This window comes from Athene cunicularia (assembly GCF_003259725.1).
Source record: "Athene cunicularia isolate RWA chromosome 26 unlocalized genomic scaffold, athCun1 chr26_part2, whole genome shotgun sequence".
NCBI classification, from domain to species: domain Eukaryota; kingdom Metazoa; phylum Chordata; class Aves; order Strigiformes; family Strigidae; genus Athene; species Athene cunicularia.
This window is the reverse complement of record NW_020799137.1, coordinates 14,010-26,154: the sequence shown is the minus strand read 5'-3', so window position 1 is coordinate 26,154 and position 12,145 is coordinate 14,010. Positions and strand designations below refer to the sequence as shown.

General features: G+C 52.8%; 2 protein-coding genes across 2 annotated transcripts in view; one reads left to right on the top strand and one right to left on the bottom strand.

Moving 5' to 3' along the window:
* Positions 1 to 783: 783 nt before the first annotated feature.
* Positions 784 to 12,143, bottom strand: MTCH1 (mitochondrial carrier 1; the record flags this gene model as incomplete). The annotated part of the gene is made up of 12 exons (XM_026864511.1): positions 784 to 2,501; positions 2,926 to 3,001; positions 3,720 to 3,787; positions 3,982 to 4,029; positions 4,391 to 4,484; positions 7,603 to 7,662; positions 8,423 to 8,474; positions 8,923 to 8,980; positions 9,276 to 9,353; positions 9,786 to 9,892; positions 11,210 to 11,294; positions 12,096 to 12,143. Coding segments are annotated over 12 exons (849 nt in total), but the record flags the coding sequence as incomplete, so codon positions are not given.
* The window catches only part of FGD2 (FYVE, RhoGEF and PH domain containing 2), a 13,963-nt gene continuing 12,812 nt past the window's right edge, over positions 10,995 to 12,145 (top strand). Inside the window, exon 1 of the mRNA XM_026864394.1 lies at positions 10,995 to 11,033. The gene's annotated coding sequence lies outside the window, so the exon portion shown is untranslated. The remainder of the gene's footprint in view (positions 11,034 to 12,145) is intronic.

Here is a 12,145-nt window from a genome sequence, read left to right as displayed (position 1 = left end):
GTATTTATCATCCTATGAATGGCAGCCCCTGCTTCAAGGTAAGGCAGTGTACTGAAAGCCTTAAAACCTGGTTTTCATTTAAATTGACCATATTCGAATGTTATGTTTCCAGCAGAGTTTGTGGGTCCCAGTGAATGGGGCAGAAATGGCTGGCAGGATGCTCACTCTGGTACAGATTTAGGTAAATTCCTCAAAGGAAAGGAAATAGCACTTCTCACTGCAGTGGCTGCAGCCGGGCTGTGCACAGGGTGTAGGAGGTTTTACAGACATGTGACCAGCAGAAGGTGGCCTTCATTTGGAGGGTGAAGGCATGTGTTCCTGAGCAGGCGTGTGCGATCTGGGAGATGCAATGCCTGGTGTTGGCGTAGGCAAGAAACCAGCTAATGTGATAAAAGGCCGGTGGGGAAGGATCCTGCAAGCTGTGCAGGGGAGGATGGGGTGGCTGAGCCCCCCTGATGGGTCTGACAGCAGCAAAGGGTCTCCATCAGCCCTCCCAGAAGAGCTCAGGGTCAATTTTAGCTCCAAATACCTGCTTTCGTGTCTACTGTTTCAAGAAGCCAAGCTGCCTCCACCCTCACTCCAGGTGCACCCAGTGCATTTTGCTCAGCCTAAACCTGCTGAAGGTGATGAAGATCAGAAAGAATCTGAGATGGCAACAGCTGGTTTAGCCCCTGCTTTGGGGAAGAAACCAAAGGGAAGTGTCTGTCTTAAACTGAAACCTTCCCTGATGAGGGAGCAGAAAAAAAAAATTAACTTCTTAAAAAAAGAAACACCCAAGAGTTGTTTTATAGCTGTATTTTGGAGCATAGTTAAATCCTCTGAAATAATCTCTGGTGTTAAGGAACAGGGTCATGCATTATTTAACTTCTGATACTGTAACACAAACTGTGAGGGAGGGAGGACAGACAGGACTGACTTCACGACACCAAAGGGAGCTGGGTGGGGACTGTTGGTCCCAGCATGTACCAGTGCTGTCCCGTGTGCCCTGGCTGGGAGGTGTGGATCAAACCTGCCTGATGGAGGAAGACCCCAGTGCGATGGCAGGTTGGGGTCTCCAGGGACCAGGATGAGATGTGACCCCAGCTGCTGCTCAAGGACTCCAAAACCTCTTCCCAAGAGGGCAGCAACACCTCTGTGCAAAAAAACTGCTTTGTAGGGGAACTAAAATGGGGGGAAATCTGCCTGGCTGCTGTGACAGCACAGACCAGTGCAAAAAAACCTCATCTGGGGAGTTGAGGATAAACCCTGCTCTGCTACACAGAAGCCAGCCATGCCCCTGCGTGCACGGGGAGCCCCTGACCCTGACGCTTTGCAAGACTCTGGCCAGCTCAAGGGTTTTTTTCATTATTCCAGGGGGCAACAGACCGAGTGTCCCTCCTGCAAGGCGAACCCTTCGGTGTGTAGCTGTTACCAGGATGCTGCCACACAGCCACCCAGCACCGCGACACGCAGCTCTGTGTCCATCGGCGAATCGACACCACTCGGGTTTGGCAGGAGTCCGGCGGGGCTCGTGGTCCTGCGGGCTGGGAGATGCTCACGGGCAGAGACAGAGACATGCTGCACCCAAACATGGGCTGGTCCAACCTGGGACCCACTGCTCCCGAGAAATGTGTAGGGGCTGCCTGCCCAGGTTACACCCAGCAGCTCTGTTGGGTGTATCCTAAATACAGCCCGTCCCACTGCAAAACGCTTCCCCAAGCCGTTACCATCTGCCACACACGCCCCTCCCCACGCACGCTCTCCGTGTCCAAGTCCAGCACTGCCCTGGAGCTGAGCCCTGCTGGTCTCTTTGGGACTGTGCTGTTCTTTGTAGTGTCCCTTTTTCCATTTTCTGCTTTAATGTTCTAACTTCCCTTTCACGCCCATGGGAGGTGGTGTGCTCCCTGGTGTTCAGGTACCCTCCAAACCTTAAATACAGGTCGCAGGGTTGATCTCACCCAGGATGAGCTGCCCAAACACAAATGTTTGCCCTCTCCAGAAGAGATGAGGCAGGGCACGGGTCAGCTGGCACAGCCTTCCAGCAAGGTGACCTCAGATCTCTCGCTGCTTCTCAGCTCAGAATGAAGCAGTCTTTTGTCCCGTGCCTGCACCTTGGAGCTGGCTCACTTAGTACCTGGGCATTTTCTGGTTTCCTGGACTTCCTCCAGTGACTCCAGAGCTACAGCCTGGACCAAAGAAAGAAGACAACACCCTTCTGCTCGCTCTGCTACATGTCCCAGTCGAGACAGCCATGAGGATGGAGCTTTGGTCCAGCTGGAGCCTGAAGCCAGATCTCCAGAAGCCAACTTGTTGCTGGTCTTGCTGGAGAGGAGGTGGCTTGTTCTGGCACCATGGACTTCGGATCGAAAAGAAAAAATATACATATATCGAAACAAGCTTAGGGTTTCTTGAGGAGTCCAAGTTCATCACCTCTCCCTGGCGAGGAGTCAGTCAAGGTGGAAGCAGGCAGCTGGCATGGGCGCTCTGCGGAAGAGCAGGCTGGAGCCACGGAACAGCTGCCCCTGAGGAGGAGAGAGCACAGAGGGTCAGGGCAGCCCCGCCGAGACCCGGCCGGGGAACTGCAGCGGTTTTAACAGGGACTGAGTCGTGCCCACTGCAGGGCTGCAAGGCCTGAGCACCCCGCATTGCTACAGAGGAGGAAGGGGGGTTTCAGCCCTGTGGGTGCTGGAGTCGGGTGTTTTCCCCAGGGGTGACTGATGGAGAGGGGCAGAGCCACCTCGCTTTGTCTGCAGTGCGCTGGGTACAAGTCTGCAGGCTGCAAGCTCAGGGCATGCAATGGGCAGACCAGTACTGCCACGCCTGGTACCAGCACTGGAAGGATGGAAACAGGTCAAGGATGAGGCACAGGCACTTTCTGAGCAGCGCTGGAGACCTCGGAAAGGAGCAGAGGGAGCCCAAAGCCCTGCGTGCGCCCTGCTCCCTCACCTGAGCACTGAGGTACCTCCAGCAATGGATCCAGGATGTAAACGCGGGAGCGTAGGGAGGGAGGCCGGCACGCAACCTGCATGGCAACAAGGAATAGCTGAGACGGTCTGTACAGATGTCACATTATCCAGGCAGGTAACACAAGAGCAGCAGTAAGTGTAAGCGAGGACACAGAAACAGTGTCCGCACCGGGCTGAAGGCCAAATGACCAGCTCGTTATTTACAATGCAACAGATCATGTAATTTAATTACCCCTGGCGTGTACAAACAAGGAGCGGAGCGTTACCTGGATACGTTAAAGAGTTCAGGGCTATACGCTGTATCTACACCTTCAAGAGCCAGCAGACACTGATAAAACACTACCCCAGCAGCGTGGATCCAGTCCCCTTCCCGTAAGCGCGGATGCAGGCGGCTTTTCGCAGCAGTGGGATTGGGAAAGCAAGCCTGGTGCTGCTCCTGTCTGCACCCAGCACCGCATCAGGAGCTTTATTTTCCCTCGTGCTGCTCCCCAGAGCCAGTCCCTTTGATCCCTTCTGCCTACGGTCCAGTTCAGATCGGACCACACCACCGTGATACTCCCTATTTCTCTCCACTTGAGCTTTTATGCTGCTCTTGTCTGTGCCCTCTGATCTAAAATTATAAGCAACCTGGGACAGGAAACGAGGCAGCTCTGCGAGGTGCCATATAGTTTACAGTTCTGTATGAAAGCTTTACGATCGTCGGCAGAGGATTCGGACAACAAGGGTCTGGAAGAAAGGAAGGGAAAGCCTTAGATCTCAGTGTGATGGACATACCCACAGTTGTTCACTGCCATGAGATCTCCCACGAGAAGGAACGGGTATGTCAGCATGCTCACAGCAATCTGAAAGCACAGAAAAACGGTAGCCTCTCTAATGCTCACCATGCCAAAAAAAGCTATTTCCAGCATTTGCACGTTAGCAAAGTATCCTAATTTTTGGATATAAGGTACAGACCAGCCTCTGCCTCCCCAGACCACGAGCTTTCACCCCAAAGACAGCAGGAAGAAGAGAAATGACATGGCAGGTGTCTACGTACCCCCATCACGAATTTTGTGTAGCTCCGGATCACCGATGCCTGGCTGAACTGGAAAGAGAAACCAAAGGGATTATGGAGGAGGCAGATGACACCAGGCTGTCACTGACACTAGGTGACATCCCTCTGGGCCTGAGATAATGGGTGTGGGACAGGGGAAGAAGGCAGAAAGCAACAGTAGCCATGCTGCATCCCAGCTGAGAACCAGGGAAGACATTTGCTATCAAACCTGATCCCCTCAACTGCAGCTGAAACACAGCCCCGCACAGACACTGCATCTTTTACACTTGTACAATGTTTTACCCACAGCCCGGTGTCTATTGTATTGAACGAGCCATTAACCTCCCATTAACTCTTCACAACTGCAGGTGCTCAGTACAGGCCCCCCAAACGGTCAGGCACTCCCACTCACGTTATCGTCCACTGCGTAGGTGTTGATGAAGTGAGCCAAGAGGTTGCAGCACCAGAGGAAGATGACATCCCCCAGGATGTGAGGGACTAAACCGCTGCAACAGCAAAAAGAGGGGTGTGAGGTGCAGAAGGGTCCTAGCGCTGCCTTCCGAGGTGCCCAGCCCTCCCTCCCTCCCTCCAACAGTGTAGGTGATTTCACCTAAATTCACCAGAATGAATCTTTACTTTGGGAGGAACTGAAAGGGACAAGGTTTCCTGGCCTTCAAACATGGTTCTACATGTGCTGCTGCCCCGGCCAGGGGATGGTCTGGAGTAGGAAGTTTTTGGGATCTGTCGTTTGGCCACAACTCAACCAAGTCCCCTTGTTCTACCCCAAATCCCTCCTTGGCCCAACTTCTGCTCTGAAACCCAGGCAAGACACAGCTGAAGTGGTTTATGTTAAACTCATTTTGCAGATGCTGTTCTGGATGCAGAATGAGAAGTCCATCTCTTTGTGGCATCTCCCTCCTTTAGAAATTAAAATGAGGGGGGTTGTTCCTGCAAAACCTGCTCTACTGTCAAGTGGGATTAACCGGGGGCAGCACTCTAGTCCCTCTGATTTTTTCCCAGTCCCTGCTGCCACCTGGGAGCACAGCTGCTTTGGTTTATGCCCTCATGGACACAGGGGCCGGAGCTCCCAGCAGCACCAGTACCCCCAGCTTCTGCAGCTAATGGCACTACAACATCAACAAAACGTTTCAAGAGGGTTTCTCCAGTTTGTCAGCACTTCAGCAGCATCTGTTGCACCGCTGCAGGCATCGAGCGCAGGGCTTCCTGTGCAGTTGTTCCACTGCAAAAGGATCCAGGTGTGCGTTAAACCTGTGTTTCACCAGATGTGTTGACAGTTCTCTGAAAATGAGCCTGCTGAGAACCAGGCAAGTGTTTGCTGGGCTAGGAAGAACCACTGTGTGTGCTCTGATCCAGCCTACTTCGCTTGCTTGGTGTTAGGATTTATACTTTTTGGAGACAACCTGTGTATTGTCAAGGCCCCAGCAGCTCTGGAGATGCAGCCAAGGTCTCAGGGGCTAGGCACAGAAGAAGTCTTCAACAGAAGACCCACTGTCTTAAAAGATGATACGAGAGCAAGAGACATGACAAAGAAATCAAAGCACTCTGGTCCCAAAGAGTTGGGTTTGCTTTGCATTTAGCATTCAGCCTTTGTAAAAAAATCCCTTCTCTAACTCAAAGTCTGAAGCAGACTCTTGAGTTGCTCCAGATACAACAGGGGCTTAATAAAGTCCAGAAACAGAGGGATGGGCCAGGACTGGGCCACAGCAGCAGCCACGTAAGTTAAACCTCACCCATCTGTCGACAGAGAATCGGATCGTTTGTTCCTTTTGCAGTAAGGATCCCGTCCCTCTCCTCCCTCCATCATCAAAGTAACAACGGATGCTAGGCCTGAGCTTATGGGATGACTGGAGACCAAGGCTCTGAGAGAGCTGCAGAAAGGGACTAAAATAACCAAATTCATTTGTGCTACAACCCTCACCCCTAGCAAGATGTCCAAGGAGATCTGGACTAGGAATATTTTTAGATGACAATTCACTAAAAGCTGAAACAGCAACAAGCAGATGGTGAGGCCTGTGATGTAGGATGATGCAACCCAGCAGGAGAAACCCCAGTGCTGGGGAGCTGGGACAAGCCATCTCCGAGCTGACCCCGAGCAGCAGTTTCGGAGCCCAGGGAACATCTTCCAGGCCTGCTGGCAGGCGGGAGACTGCTGCGGATACGAGGGGAAGCGAGATAAGTCCATCCCCAGAAAAGTCTTTATCTCTAGCCAGGCACACATCCAGAGCAAGCGCGTGCTGCTGTTATTGCTGCGTGGAGGTTATAAGGCCACGAGAAATAAATGCACCACAATGATTTTAAGGGAGTGGATGTGTTTGGATTGTGTTAGGAGGGTCGCGAGCAGAACAGCACCAGTTTGGTCCTACAGATGCAGTCTGTGTTCCCCTCACGGCAGCACAATTTCCTAGCGGGGCTGTAGAACACGTATAACTTCAGAGCCCTCCTGAGACATTTTGGGTTGTGTTAAATCCTTTCCTGTGAACTATTAAGTTTAATTAGGCTAACAACAGTGTTTATTTTATGTGGATGGAAGGGAATGCGGCGGCTCCTTTCACGTTATTTCCTCAGGAGGGTTGCTGGGCAGCACGCTCTGGCCGTGTCCCATGCACAAGGAACATCCCAGAGGAACCTGTATTTAACGGAGGAGACTTGGGGCTGCTCAGAGCAGCTGTGGGTTACAAAAGGAAGATGCAGTGACACTCAACTGATGGGGTCTCTGCAGGCCCCCGGCCCTTTCCCTTGGGGAAGGAGAGGGTGAGACTTCCTACAACTGCTTGCTTCTTCCTGATGCATTCATGTTTCGTCTGGAGGCCCAAATTTTGTGATTGTAGAGCCAAAGGCATCAGGCCTGGTCACCCCACCTGAAATTTCAGAGCTGACTTTACTATTATTCACATAATAAAGTGAGTTAGCTCCCCTCCAGGAGCAGAGGCAGCAGGTGGTTATGCCTTTATGTGAAAAAAGGCAAGAAGGGTTAATTAAGGATTCGAGCAAGAAGGTGTCCACTAGACTTCCACTTCAGTGATGCCAACAACTCGCCACACTCCGTAAGCAGCTGGAAGCACCTTTCAGCTCCTCCTGGTCCAGGCAGTGACGCCGCTGAGCTGGGCAGCACCACGCTCCTGCCGTACAGGCAAAGCTGATGCCAGCACAAACCACCTGCTGGTTACAAGCACCCACGGTGCTCTTCAGAGGAATGTGCTTCTTAGCTAGGCCTTGGCTTTTATTTCAACAGGAGAGCTCATTGTTGCACTTGATCTCGGTGCCTGTTGCACAAACAAATGCTTTAAATGGCCCTTCACTGAAACACAAAGAAGCGTCAAGGGAAAAAGAGAGGTAAGAAAAAAAATACCAGGTTCATTCTGGGCTCTGAAGGTTTGATTGAAGATAAGATCTAAGGCAGACTTAATGGTCAAACTGGAGCGCTGTCAAAGGCACAGATTTAATCTGTGCTCATGGGAGGGATGTGAGTGTCCCCTGGTCAGACACAGTTTCAGATGGAGGGGGGGGCTCAATGTGACTCTACCTGAGGTGGGTAGAGCGGCCAGGAGAGCTGGCGGCACCTTCAGACTACAGGAGAAAATATTAAAACAACAACTCACGTACACAAAGAATCCCAGGATCCCTTCTTCCTTAAATATCCTGCCGATGGCACTGAACACACCGCTGCCAAGAAAGGAGAAGAGCTCTAAGCACGCAGGGCCTGCTCTGTCCCTGCCCTGCGCAGCCTCCAGCGTGGTGGTGTCCCCCGAGCAGCTCCGTTCTGCTCCTCAACCCCTTAAGGAGGGTCGCGTCAGCCCCCTACCAGTCTGCAATAACACCTGGGACAACGCTCAACTGGCTGACAGCTGTTTAAATGCTGAAGCTAGAAGAGCTCTGCTTGGCTTTGTGTAAGCGAATACACATGCTGCCACCCCGGCACAGAGTGTGCTTTGATTAGGCTGATTGTCAGCCCAAGAACCTTCTCCTGCCTCTGGGAGCTCACGCTGGCAGGTGTGGGTTAGCTGTAATCGGGTCTTTCACGGGGCTGCACGTGTAGTTTGGCCCTGCGGAGAGGCAGGTATTACTGAAAAAGGCGTGCAAAACTCTTGTAGACTCGCAGAGCTGCAGGAACGCTTTGTATTACCTACTCTGCCTCCCTGGTGACTTCCCTTTCTATTAACACCCAAAGCAAAAAAGGCAGGAGACTCACTGTGTGACCAGCAAGGTGCGTTACAGCCACCAGAATCCCCAAGGTGGAACAAAGGCACGCTGGGGACAGAGCCCAGCCTCCCCGCACCTTCAACCCACCCTCTAACCAGAGCTCAGGTTCACTTTTCAGTCTCACAAACCTCCTGGGTTGCCATAGCCCCGCTGCATGGGAGCGTCCGGCGCCGCTGACTGGCGCTTCTGTGTGCCCAAACCCCTCAGAGCTGCAGCCACTCACCTGTATTTGACTTCCCGGCCCACAAACTGGACCATGCAGCGCATAGAGATCACTAGGAGGAAAGAAACACAGGGCTGAGACACAAATCCAGTTGGGGTTGCAGTGGATGTGAAGGAAAATGCAACCTGACCCTTTTGCCCTCCTTACCCCCAACTCACATCACCTCCAGCTCCTCTCCCTGGTCCTCATCACTGCAAAACTCGTTAGAAACCGGCACTCTCCCTCAGCCTGTAAGTGATGGGAAGGATTTCTGGCCCTAAACTCAATGGGATCTCTAAGACAAGCTCTTGGTTGGATGGGAGGAGAGCACCTTGCCGCTCAGCTGCGTTAGTCCCCAAAGGCCAACCAAAGCATCAGCCTCCCCAGGAAACCACTCAGACCTGTGTCTGTTCTGCGGTTTTGCGCAAAGCTGTTTCTGACAGAGAAGCACATCAAGTAAATGGGGTTTTGGGGCGATTCTCTGCCTGGAGAGGGCTGCCAGGCAGGGGGACGGGACTCACCGTGCAGCGGATGTGAGACAACCCGGGACACGCACTGCATCATCATCTCATGAGATGTCTGGGAAGGGGAGAAAAAAGCCACACCTGTATGAGAAGCTCCACCTGTGCAGAGGAGGCCCTTTCCCTTAGCGTGGACCCACTTCGGGTGCCTTTTTTTGAAATCTGTTCTTTGTGGTAAACCTCTATTCCTATGGAATATTTCACAGCTGGACACAAGAGTGGTACTAAATACTCAGAGTTTCTCTCCAGGTAATTTCACCCACAGCCCACAGTTTAAGCTTCCTTTGCTCTCCAGGGACATCCCCAATGAGATCTCCCTGCTCACTCATTAACGTGCAATATCCACTTCTCACCTCTTTCACCACTTTCCTAAGGGAGGTCTTCACATCATCCTTGTTAGAAACGTGCTCCATGTCCTCCGGTGGAAATGCCTGAGCAGGGAGAGAAGGAACTTATGGTCAAAACTGATGTAGGCACTGACCCACAAACCCTTGATGTCTGAGGACAGGAGGAAACCACGAGCAGTTGCACTTTAGATAGGAGGAGAAGAAAAATGGGCAAGAAGGAACACAGAAGAAGGAAGGATGGAAAGTAAAACAGGGGAAAAGAGGGTCACGGAACTCCTTACAGAAGATAAAATGCAAGTGGTTGTTCAAATTAAATTATTTTTAAAATGAGTTTTAGGGATATGGGCACTGTTCTTCTGTCCTGGAGGACTATACAAAGCCCTCAGGGGATGGAGAGGGATGGGTGCTTTATTCCTCCTCAGGGCTGGGTGAGGCACACACAGGGTCCCTGGCTCTGCCACAGTAGCACCGGCCGACCCAACGAGCTGACTGATGGAGAGAGAAGCCGACCTTTACCTTCTTCACACTCCCCCTGGTGATGGTTGATAAAGTGCTTGAGATGAGGCGAGGAGTAAGACCGCGGAAGAGGCCTCTTTTCCCATCCACTTCCACGATGTGTCTGGCTGGGTAAGAAAACACCAGGCTGCTGTCAGTCGGGAACAGGCCGGCTCCTGGAGAGCTCCCCAAACACTGCACCAGAGCTCAGCACCGCTCCCACCCCAAGAGATTTGTTAGGACATAAATTTCATATAGGACACGAAGAATCCTTAAGTATTCCCTGCCATATCTGTCTAATCTGGAAGGATAGCTCCGGTATTTTGGGCTGCTTTTCATCTTTTGATTGTTTTGCTCACCTGAAAGGGCTACGAGGCAGTTCGGACTGAACCAGGGTGAGGGATCATCTCAGCTGTTGTGTGGTGTCATCTCCTCCCTCCGCCCCAGGGGTTGGACTCAAGGTTAATGTGGATCTCACAAACCCAGACTCAGTTCCTGTCCCACCACCTTCTCCCAGGAAACCCCCTCAGGTCTCCAGCCAAAAAAAAAAAAAAATGGATCCAACTTCTCCCTGATGTAATAAGGTGGACTACAACCCACTATGTGTTTGTGGGTACCAGCTGCTCCTGCCTCCCTGTCCTCTCCCATCTCAAGCGAAGCCAGGAAGGCTCTGCACATTTCCATCACGCAGCACTGTACATCTATTGGAAAAATGCAGCTTCCAAAGGGCAGCACCGGAGCGTTTCCAGCCCTGGGTGTCCCAGGATGGGTTTACAATGCTTTCACACTGCTCCTACACTGGGTCCCCCCAGCCCACAACAACTGCTGTTGGGTTTGGGGATCAGCCCAACTCAGCTTTCAGGACAGTGTGCTCCCCTGCCCCGCAGCAAACCCGCTGTGAAAGCAACCCCCAAGGTCACGGAGTATTCACCCGCCTCCACCTGCTGCTCCACCAGCAAAGAGAGAAAAATAGGTTTATTTTTTCCTTTGTAAACATATTACCTTCCCTTTTCATGGTATTTCTGTCCTGTTAGGGCTCCATCTACAACACAAATGAGCAGGGCAGGGAGCCAAGTTATTGCAGGGGTGTTTTGTAGCAAAGAAAGGCACTTTGCTACCTCTAACACATGTGAAACCCTCCACCAACAAACCTGCACCACCTAAACCCCCACCACTCCCACTGCTGCGGTGCAAACCCAGAGCAACGTGCCACAGGAAGGGGATGCAGCACCAACACAGGGGCCCCCACCTCCTCGTCCTCACCAACAGGTAGGTAAATCAGGCGGCCTTGCAACTAGTTGTAGTGGTTTATGTCTCCCTGCAGTCTCGGGATGATCCCAAGGGGATGCGGGGGTGATGCTGGAGGTTGGTTCCATCTACCTGGCAGCTCCCAGCCCCGTTTTTGGGGCAGGACCTTGCGCCAGCAGGGAGGGACGTTTGCTCACCATAGGTGAAAAAGCCGGGCAGGTACAGGACTTTCCTTCCCAGCACGTTTCTTCCAACGGTCGGAGGTAGTGGCTCATGCCCAACCTGGGAGAAAAACCCCATGAGCAGGTCCCTGCCCCTGTCCCGGTGCTCTCGAAACCTCTGGGACATGTGGCCTCAATCCAGGGGCTGCCCAAGGGCCACGTTCCCCCCGTCACCCTCAGATACATGGGGGTGCCATGACACGGGCAGTCCCTCCCCCATCATACGGGGTCCACAGGGTACAGGGGTTCCCCATTACAGAGGGGCTCTCAGAATACCCATTATACAGGGGTTTCTCACCCCCCCTTATATAGGAGCCCCCATTGCAGCGAGTATCCTCATCCTCCCCCATTTTTACAGGGGTCCCCACTCCCATTTGTGTCCCCAGTCCTTGTCATAGGAGGGGTCCCAATGCCCCCGCTATAAGGGAGTCCCCACTCTATAGGGATCCTCATCCCTCCATTATATAGGGCTTCCTATAGGGGGTCCCCATTGCAGAAGGTATCCCCATCCTCCAATTACATAGGCTTCCCCATTTTATAGCTGCCTTCATCCTCCCAGTCATACAGGAACCCCCATTCCACAGGATGACCTCATCTCCGTTATATACGGGGGGTCCCGTGGCACGGGGGTCCTCACTGCCTCCTTCTATAGGGGTGTCCCCCGTTATACAGGTGCCCCCATTGTGTCATGATATAAAGGGTGGGACGGGAGCTGTATATATGGTGATCCCCAGCGCACAGAGCTCTCTATAGGGGCACTATATGGGGGTCCCGATCCCCCGTTATATATGGGCTCCGCGCGTCCCCGCTCCGTGCCCCCCTCTCCGCAACACGCCCCCCCCCTCCACCGGCGGCCCCGGACCTGGACGAGCAGCTTGACGTAGAGCAGCGGGTGGCTGGCGGCGGCGAGCC